The following is a 10,495-nucleotide window of genomic DNA, read 5'->3' as shown; positions in this document are numbered from 1 at the left end:
ACACAGAAGGCTCAGGTGCCTCCAGGGCCTCCTGGTCCAGAGGTACTGATCTTGTGATTAATAAAATTTATATTCAATTACCGATAAGTACCACCTTCCTTTAAAGAAGTCTACTCTTGATTTCCCTCCAATTTTTAAAAGAAAGTTAAAACGACCATTTGCTTTTTTCAATTTTTCCCATCTTGTATACTCTTGTATACTACCTACCTACCGTTTAAAGGAGTCATTTAAAATGTGTAACGAGGTGAACTGCAGGATTAGGAATAATTTGAACTGGAGCAGAGTTTAGCATGGATATCTCCCCAGGGACAAACATGAGGGGTCACTTAGTTATTCTGAATTCCCGTCCTATGGTGAAAGATGCTTGTTCTACCTCTCTGAGCACATTCTAAGGCTGAAATACATGCTTAATGGGTGACTCAATCAAAACTGAACATTGACATAATGGCATCCCTTTACAAAATGAGCACAACACGCCTGGATTAGCATTAAATGTAAGTCACCCCTCAGAAGTTTTTGACCATATTTAGTCCTCAACCCATTGTCTTTACTCCTAAGGTCCCAGAAGGAAGCTAGAATACATTGCTCGTTTATATCCCTTCTGAAATCTGTCTAAGCTTAGATTTCCTTCCTTGGCCAATTGACGAAGAACCACACAAAGAAGCCAGAGACAGGAAGAAAAAGGCCGAGGGCAGCCATTTACCAAATATGAAAATCTCTGCGTTCCTCAGAGCACTTAATCCTAATAGCATGCCAGACTTATAAAATCAATTTAGAAGAATTCTTAAAATAGAGATGACATTTATAATACTGTCAAACAAAATTCCAGACCAGTGTGTTAGCCATGCTAATTAGTAAATAAGCCTAATGCTTGATCATCAGACAAGTTGTTTATTCTTTTTAAACATTAAACTATTTTACAAGCTACTAAATATAAGAAAACCTAAACACATTTACATTTTTAAAAATATGTTATTAATTTTGTAGCAACGCTAGTTGATCCAAACTGCAGAAATCTATAAAAATTAGGATCAATTCTATTGATCTGGAGATTAAGTTCTGAAAATACTTCAGGTCTAAAACTTATTGTAGAGGAAGAGCTGCAGGTGGTTCCATGAGAGACACGTGCAGATACCTGAAATGAGACCCAAAGCAAGTTCAGCACGAGCCAAAGACTTCAGCTTCATACAATCTCAGTTAGGCCACAGGAAACTTTCTAGCAATTTTAACAGAAAAGAAGGAAACTAGCTGACTGTATATACCACAAGTTGACAAATTATACATCTATACAAATCATACCTCTCCAAACTGATTTTCTTGATTTAACATACAACCTTACTTTTCCAGCCTAGCACCAGATGTACAATTTCTTTTATTTTCAATTCTGATACTATAACCCATTGAACATGCAAATAGTGAGCCTAGATAAGAAAACTTCAGGAACTTACTTTGAAGACTTATACTTCTCCCTAATTGCTTGCTGAGGTCGATGGGGTATATCAAGGCATGCTTTATGCAGCTCACTCAGGCAAGGTATAATTTCACTTAATGAATAGCCTGTAAATGCAGCAAGGGTTTCTGGCTAATCAAGACAAAAGGAAAAAATTACATCATAAAACTTTCTAAGATATCAGAAATCTGAAGATAAAACTGTGAAATAAAATTAATCACTTAGTAAGTGTCCACATTCTCAAAAGAAACTAAAATCCTTCTTCAGAGACTTTAGAAATAAAATATAGAGAACAGCCATAGTTCTAAATTTGCTCATATTGTATACTTAATGCTCCATTTGGGGACAGGTTACTTTACCTATTCCCTCATTAGCAGGATTTTTACTGGTCTCTAAAGGGACTCTACTAACCTGAACACCCTATTTACACATACTATAAAAGATTTTTGACCTTCTTGGGCCAAGAGGCATCATTAACTGCCCTGCTCCCTTGAAAGCATGACCTAAACTTCTGACCATCCTAATAGGACCCAGGTTGTCAACAACTTTTAGGGGAAAAGTCAACAACTTCTGCTCGAAGTGGTCAGTGCTTATACCACAAGGGCCCTCCTTGCATGAGGGCAGGCACTGTGGTTTCCAGGCCTGCTTCTGACAACTGCGAAGCTGATGCCACTTTCTTGACTTCCTCCAATCTCTACTCTCCACAGAGCAAAGCCATTGAGTCAAGGCCTTGAAGGGTTACCTGCAAGACTCAGCAGCCTATTGCATCTGCCGGTAAGACTCATGGGAGGTCCACCCATTCTAAGGCTGGAGAGTTACTGAGCAGATTTTAGCTAGGCCTTGAATTTCATCTGGAAAAAAAGTTATTAGAATCTTACCCATAAGTGCCTGTTTACAGTATAGTTTGCCAGGCAATAAGCTGCTGCAGCTATCAACGAAGGAAGATATTTCAAGAATGGGTCAGCTTCAAGTAGACTCAGTTCTGCTACATACTAAAAACAAGAGAGAAAATCTCATTGGAATTAGGAATTTTACCTAGGTTCCAAGTAAATTAGAAATGTCGGGGGAACGGACTGTGCCTTATTTTTGTTCAACCTGTATCTAGTGGTGAGTAGTATAGAAACAGAGGTTCAAAATTGTTCACTGAGGTAATAATTGCTATGCTTGTTCACAACCAGAATAATGATTATGTTGTAATAAATTCTGACATACAAGTATTGGCCATATGTGATGGGTTACTGTTCTTGTACTAGTTGTACAAGTTTATGCTGCTCAGGTAAAGAAGCTTTGCTCTGGCCACTGGAGTGAAACTATAGTCCTCAGCCAAAGGCAAAATATGACCATATAAAGCTATTAATTTATCAGGCAAATACACACAATTCAGAAGCTAGAATAGTACCAGTGGGAATTTTTCGGATTAGAAGAAACATATTGGGATATTTACAGACATCTTTACTACTGTTTGCATAGCACATAAATACTTGATGTATATATTAAACCATAGTGGCTGGAAGCCAAGTTTTCCAGACCAATACTTTAGTGCATTCAACTAAGTTTTATAACTCCAAATGACCTAATAATGCTTGATTAATTAATATGGTAGGGGTGATTAGAGCTAAATCGAACCACATTTACTTTGTTCCCACTCTGTACACCTAAGAGGTACTGTTTGCATGTGGTCTTTATCCAATAAGGGAACAGCTTCCAAGCTTAAATTGGGAGTTGGGTAATTAAATAACCCATGCCTGCCAAACATGATCAATAGTAATGGCTTGTAACCAGAAGTTGTGTTCTTAAAAATTAATCTCTTCCATTGCTAAAAAGTCTTTCGGTACCCAAGACAAAATACTAAAAAGGAAGGAAGAACTGAAGGATGATTGGAAAGGCTAAGTTTTACCCATCTTGGCACCAACTTCCTTGGCAGTCACTGGCGTACCTTGGCCAGATTCTCAGTTCTGATGCACACTCCTTGCCTCCTTAAGTACTGCAGAAGAAACTGATTGGTAGTTGGCACTGTCAGATCAAAAGCTAGGACTTTCAGGAGCAGGTGTTCCATTCTTAACAGTTGTCGTTTTGTGTAAGTATCATCGGTTATATAGACAAACTCGTCTACTTCGGGCGGATATATTTCTTCATATTTCCTACGAAAGGCAAAAAGCCTTCAGAAGTAACACTTGGAAGTTGTTGCTCTCCTTCCTGTGCTATCACAATCACACTCTCACATGGCCTTTGCAGGCTTAAATATCCCTAAATGGTACAGAGCTGTAAAAATATTAGGAGTTTGTTTCCAGAACAAGAAAATGAGTATTATATGATATGTTGTACTTACTGCTAGGATTAGTAACAGAAACAATTTCCAAATGAGAATTTTAGGTTTGGCCTCTGATATGCTGAAAGATTCTGAATGACAGACATACAGGTAAATTCCTCTTAATTCTGTAGACCTAAAATCATCTTGTGAAAAAGAATGCTATGTTGAACACAATGGTAGAAAAAAAATTTCTTAAGTCTTAAAATTTTTTTAAAAATCATGTATAGCTTTCTCTATTGAATTAGCAAATGCTGCTATATATCCAAGAGAAAGAAAATATCATTTTCACTGCAATCAGTTCTTTGCTTTTGCTTTTATTTCTCCTTTCTATAGAGAAATTTTGGTTAGTTTTTCGGCATTAATAATTAGAATATCTGAGACTGGAAGAATAGAATTGAAACTATCACTCACCCACAGATCACTTAGTTAAAGGCAGCTCAGCCACAATCCAGTTATTTTCTACACAGTTAGATAGTTACCAATGACTGATAGTAGCAGGAACTGGCTAAAATAATTTATTCACTGTAACCAGATAAATACTGTGTAATTATGGGTCATCTGCCAGATCATGAAGATAGCTTTTGAATCTCTTAAAATAAAACTTTTACTTTTATTAGAATACAGCCAAAAGACTATCCCATAAAATAGTTAAATAGCATCCTGAATTTGAACTGATGGCTTCCTTAGTCATGACACTGAACTTGTCACTATAAATCTTAAACATCTGAACTTAAGAGTAAATATGTGGTAAGGTTCAGTTTCTCAGTGAATATTGTAAAAATGATATTCTATCAAAGGACGTATAAGTTTTAATTATAAAACACTGCATTTCTTCAATAAAGAAGAATAAATCAAGTGTTTTGACAGGCTGTAGTTTCATATCATTTAAGCTGAAGAACACTTACGAAGCCAGAAGAATAGCTGCTGTTCCTACAAGCTGCAATTTCCCTCTCAGAACAGACATGCACGAAAGAAACCTGTCCAGGAAGTTGACAGCCAGGTAGAGAGTCTCAGCTCGAAGTTTATATTCTTCTCCAACCTCAACCAGCCAGTCTACCAGAATCGTTCGCATGCCTTCTGTGATGTCTGGTTGCTTCCTCATGTAATGTGCTTTGGGCCTGTATCTTATCTGTTTAGGGAAAGAGTGTTGATATTTAAATAGCTGCTATATCAGAAAGATCACTCCACAGTAGAGTTGCTATTTTTAAAAATCATATGAGCAAAGTTTAGGAGGAAAAAGATAAAGAGTCAAATAGATCTTTACTATGATATGGAAGAAAGTGTGAAATTCTGGTTTTGTAAAGCAATTAGGTAATAAATAACTTAAAGGAGTGGGAGGGGGCAAATGGCAAAATAATAATATAGATTACTCCTAAGAGTGAAATACTTTATAAACCCTTTGAGTCATAGGAATAGTCTAAGTAATTGCTACTCACTTCATAACTATTATTTTTCATAGTTATTCCTATGTTTAGATGTCATAAGAATGCCATTCACTAGTGGTTATGACCAAGAGTCAATAATCATCTTAATATAAGGTGCTTGGGGGGTGCTAGAAATTAACATAGAATTCAAGAATACTCACTTCAGCTTCTCTAAGGTACTGGTGAATTTCTTCGGCATATTCAGTCACATTTATCACATCTGTACCAAAATCTGACACACCTTCAGACTGGGAATGGACAGATGTATCTACCAGCATAGGGGAAACTGCAGGGGTTCAACATTATCAGGTAAGACATTTAATTTAAAAACTCGTCCATCCACTAACCCTCCACAGATAATGGTAAAAACAGTCATTATAAAAACTTCGTGGTTTTCTCTTGCTAGTTACATGCTATTAAACATTGCAGGTGATTATGAACACAGGGTATCATCAGCTGTAGGTGAGTTGGATTACCTGTGCTAAAATCCAGCAGGAAGTGAAGGTCTGACTTGAGTGTACTAGTGTCGACTTCATACACATCCTCGAATGCCATCCCCTCTCTCCCAGGGAAGCTGTTTCTGTCCTCTTGCTCAGGCTCATCCATGTAGATATCAAATCCTTGCTTGGCTGGCACATGAACATCACAGTCAGAGAGTGCTTTCTTTCCAGCTTGAGGGAAGGCATTTTCTGATCCAGAAAAACATCTGATTGTTGTGACCTCCTAGAAAAGGGTTAAGTTTTTTGTTACAGGACACCCCAAAGACCACATAGGCAATGTGAACCTGTGTGACTGAAACCAGCAGGCTTGGAAGATGGGAGGAATCTTAAATTGAAATATCTATGTCTGCAATTCAATTTCAGAAAATGAGACTTCCAAAGTATGACTTCTCCCTTATCTTTGTCTACATTTGACTTTGAGAAACAGTTACCTAAAATTTGTCATCTTCTTTACATATTTATCAAAGGGAACTCATGATTATAGAAGAGAAAATATAGTTCTTCTCCAAAATGAAATAAATACCCCACATGTGAAGATGGGTTTTAAACTGGCTTTCTAGTTTATAACATTATAAGTACCCAGCATAGCTCCTGATGCATGGTTAGTGAGTTCTTACAGTCCTCCTCCTTAAATAGTTAACTTTTAGTCAGAAGGCCTCTATGAAGGTCCCATTTTATACTCAGTAATTTAGAAATATGATTTTAGAAACTCCTACTATTAAATTCTCTTACGAGCCATAGAATCTTTTTGGATGACAATGCAATTACTCTTGAGGAAACCGAACTCTCAATCACTTCTCTTTTTTCTTTATTCCTATCGCATTAATAATGGGAACAACTGTGTGAGCCCCATGTATGAACAAGCATAATGTATCAAACACGACTGCACATTAAGATGAGTCACGTTGGATGGCCTGAAGGCCAGCTGAACCAGGGCAGGTGGGAAAGCTTTATGAATTTGAGTTATATTTATGAAAATGCTAGTCTAGATACTGCATTACCATTTTATCATTTATAAGTAATCTTGGTGTTTACTGTTGAGGCTACTCCATCTAGCAAGTTAAATATGTGGCTTATGTCTACTCTAGCAAGAAAAAAAATTCTTTATGGTAGTACTGGCAAAAAAAATTACAGGAACTATAAAGGACCAAAATCCTAAGTTATGATAACCGGATAATCATAACTCCAAATTATTACCAAGTTTGACTTTTGCTACATAGATATATGTACATGAGTTGAGACATACATTCATTAAATATTTACTGAATATCCACTATGTGCCAGGCATTGTTCTAGGTGCCCAGAATTTAGCAATGAACAAATGTTCAGAAAGATTTACCCTCATGGAATTTATATTCTAGTTGGTGGGATGGGGGAAGAAAAGATATAGTAGGTCAGATGGTGGTAAGTGCTTTGGAGAATAACATAGGGAAAGGAGAGTCACTGCCATTTAAACAGGGAAGGCCTCGATGAAGAGGATAGAGTGAGGCAAAGATATGAAGGTAGTAAGGGAGTAAGTGACACAGAGGAGAGAAGAGCATTTAGGGTAGAATGAAAAGCATGGGTAGATGCATGTTGGACTGTCTTAGAGACACAGCAAGGAGCAGACGGGGTGGAGAGAGAAAGAAAGTAGCGTAGGTCATAAAGTCAGAAGGAAAAGAGAAATCAGATCACGTAGGCATTACAACAGGCCATTTAAGATTTACCTTCTATTCAGAGATGGGCAGCAACTGGACAATTTGGGGTAGTATCTGATGGCCCATTATCTGTTTGCCCAACTGCCCTTTGTCAGCACTGGGGAGATGTCTGCTTTCAAATCACTTTTTGAAACAATCTAGTCCAGTCTGATCCAATCCTGATTCTAAGCTCTCTCCAATTTGTACATGGCAAAGATTATCCAGTATTGCTTCCAGCACAGTATAGATCAGTCGGAACACCACTGACCTGGAGGAATCCCAGTTTCATAGTTTATTTTGGGGCACTGACATTTCATTTTAGCCCAGCATGTAGATGACTTTACATATACTTAACCCAAATAGTTCCTATATCTATTTCCTCGATTTGGGGGGTGAAAGTATTCATTATTTCAGGCGGAAAAGGGACCCCACAAAATTATCTTCAAAAATGCAATGTCCCAGTAGTCCAGCCTCCAGGGTTGGAATACTCAAGGGGAGTTCGTAGGTAGAACTGCAAGAGAAAGCCACCTCCCACCATGACAAGAAATCCTTTCTCAACAAGCAGCTTCCCCAGTGCTTCTCCATTGTTACCTGGCCACAGGCCCTCCTGTACTGTCCATTCTCAGTTAGCACCCCTAGCACTGTTCTTTGTGGGGGATCCTGGCCAATGTGGGCTCTGGTCATCTGACAGGCATCAAGACCTGGAGGCAGGACTGCTCCACTTTTAGAGCTGCTGAGATGCATAGCCTCAGTCTCCAGCGGCTGCTTCTGTCAGGGAAGGAGAAGGAGACAAGCCAGTTAGCCTCTTCCACCAGAGACTCTAAGGATGCAGCAAATTTCTAGATCACAGAGACTTGTGATCTTCCCTGCAATTATTAAGGCTGAAAGGGCATGAACCACGGAGTGCAAGCTAATAAAGCTGCTTTAAACCAAAACAGTGGAGTGAATCTGTCGAGGCTTTCTTCCAAGACCTGGTTGACGGCTGGAAGGAGAGACACAGCCTGACAAACTTCCAAGCCAGGATACTGAGCCCGACGTTACTAAGGAGTCTAAGCCTACAAGTCTAGTCTTTCCCAGCTGTGATCCTTATCTTCCGCCCCGCCTGCTGACAGAGAATACATCACTGTGGCGAAGTACGTCCCCTTCCCGAGTGGGCGAGCGGGGTGCTCTTCCGCGGCCCTTTTCACACCGGACGGAAGTCCTCACAGCGGGCCTCGCTCTTCTCAGCCTTATATCTTTAGACGTGTCTCCAACAATAGCAAGCGCACACGGGGACTGGGAATGAGGGGCCGCCGCAGGGGGCGGGGCGGGAGAGCCCTGAGGTGTCCGCAGATTCCAGTGGGAGCGCCGGGCTCCCAGAGGCGACTGCCGGGGCGCTCAGGGCTAATTACTCCCCCGCCCTGCGTCTGTTGAACCGGCCAATCAGCGGTGGCCCCGGGCCTCGCGGGGGCCGCTCCCATGCCAACCGCAGCGGACATCCGCGCCCGGAGGCCGCATCGCCATGGCGACCGCCTCACCTGCTGCGCTCCGGGCTGGCACGGCGGCCGCTCAGCGTTCAAGGCCCGGCGGAGCCAACGGGCGGCGGCGCGGCTTCCCACTGCGCGGCCCTGCCAGAGCGTGCCCGGCGGGCGGTCGCTGCCGGCCCTGCGCCTCCTCTGGCCAGCAGCCCCGGCGCGGCCCACCCCGCTGTGGCCGGGGCTGTCGAAAGGACTGTTTCCGTAACCCGTTCTGCCAACAGCCGCTAACTCCTCCCGCTAACGTTTATTCCGCGGCCCGCTCCTGAGAACCCTGGCTCGGGAGAGCGACGCGGGCCCTCGGGGCTGCGCCGGCCGCGGTTCCTGACGGCGCCCGCCCGAGGGCCCGGCTCGCTCTCGTTCCCCGGTTCACACACCTACACTTCCTCCTAGGAGGAGGCCAGAAAGGCAGCGGGCCGGCCTCAAGTTCGAGCCGCGGCTTCCGAGGCCACGGTGGTGGCGCGTCTTCGGGCATTTTGGGTCCTTGCGCGCCAGAGGTCGCGCCTGGCCTGCCGGGATTCCTGTGCACGTGGCCCCCGCGGGCGGGGAGACGGGAGTTTGGGTTTTAGGGTTGCACATAGCGCTCGCGGTCCCCACAGAAGGTCTCTCCCGACGGGTTCAGGCAGCCGGGGCAAGAAGCGGGGCCGGGAACGCCGAGATAGTGGCCCAGGAAGAGGAAGGAACGCGGGTGGCTGCGTCGGGGCCTGGGACGTTGAGGTGGAAAGAGTGAGACGTGGAACTAGGAGCTGGGCAGGTGGCCTGGCTACGTGGAGAGAGAAATCCCTGGATGGGGCTAGGGGAGGGATCCACAGTCAGGCAGGAAGGAAGCTGGGGCCCTTATATGAGGGTAAAGGCTGGGATGGGGGTAGCGGGGAGAGAGGAGCGGGTCCTGGAAACCAGAGAGCCCTGACACATGCCGAGGTGACAAGCCAGGCAAAAGAATCTTTAACTTTATTATTTTCTTTTTAAATGTGTGTCTGCACACACACATACACACATTGTATGTATAACGTAACTGCTTTTGTTCTTTTAAAAAAGTTATTTTAACACCCATCTCTAGATCTCTAAAGCCTACCCCCAAAGGCCGTTCATATGGCTACTCCAAAATGGTTAGTTATAGCTTTTCTTACTGATTTTGAACGGAAATGATTGTTAATCTTACCTCCCAAAATCTCGTAAGTGTTCTTTATTAATGTTTTCACGCAGAGAGCTGAGTATGCATTATTTTAATAGGAAAATTGAACTATAAGTGCGGATGAAAGCTTTTGATCTAGTTAGATGTTAGTAGGAAGTTGAGAAGCATCTTGGAAGTCAGTGCTGGGTGCAGGAGGTGTGCCGAAACAGGTCTCGTGCAATACGAGACTAGTTTCTATGCGTTACTCATCGAGTTACTCATCGATGTTTACTCATTGAGAGGCAGCAGTCCCATTGCACCCTGGGATGTATGTGCCTTTGAATAGGAAGGCAACATGGCAACTCTGTGCTAATATCTTGATTGCGGCAATAGATGTGCCAAAGGAAGGCAGGGACCAAGTGCTCCGCTTTGCAAGGTGCGTCTATTGTGGAGGAAAAGAGCCTTCCTGCCCTCCTCTCTCCTCGCGCTGCTTTCGGGAGTCTTTC

General features: G+C 42.5%; 1 protein-coding gene across 5 annotated transcripts; it reads right to left on the bottom strand.

Moving 5' to 3' along the window:
• Positions 1 to 875: 875 nt before the first annotated feature.
• Positions 876 to 9,362, bottom strand: CCNA1 (cyclin A1). 5 transcript variants are annotated; one of them, XM_016151058.2, is made up of 9 exons: positions 9,253 to 9,362; positions 7,953 to 8,129; positions 5,662 to 5,908; positions 5,347 to 5,471; positions 4,667 to 4,890; positions 3,387 to 3,591; positions 2,329 to 2,442; positions 1,449 to 1,582; positions 876 to 1,135 (listed from the first exon to the last, which is right to left on the bottom strand). In XM_016151058.2, exons 2-9 carry the CDS (start codon positions 8,103 to 8,105, stop codon positions 1,084 to 1,086), a joined length of 1,254 nt encoding a protein of 417 aa, XP_016006544.1. In that variant the 5' UTR covers positions 8,106 to 8,129; positions 9,253 to 9,362; the 3' UTR covers positions 876 to 1,083. The 5 variants fall into 5 exon arrangements, with proteins under 5 accessions (XP_016006544.1, XP_036084377.1, XP_016006547.1 ...); XM_036228484.1 differs by lacking the exon at positions 9,253 to 9,362 and adding an exon at positions 8,879 to 8,894; XM_016151061.2 differs by lacking the exon at positions 9,253 to 9,362 and adding an exon at positions 8,481 to 8,727.
• Positions 9,363 to 10,495: the final 1,133 nt, after the last annotated feature.

The sequence above is a fragment of the Rousettus aegyptiacus genome, unplaced genomic scaffold (genome assembly GCF_014176215.1).
Source record: "Rousettus aegyptiacus isolate mRouAeg1 unplaced genomic scaffold, mRouAeg1.p scaffold_m13_p_11, whole genome shotgun sequence".
Classification (NCBI taxonomy): Eukaryota; Metazoa; Chordata; class Mammalia; order Chiroptera; family Pteropodidae; genus Rousettus; species Rousettus aegyptiacus.
Note: the sequence above shows the minus strand (reverse complement) of the source record. Positions and strands in the feature narration are given on the sequence as shown.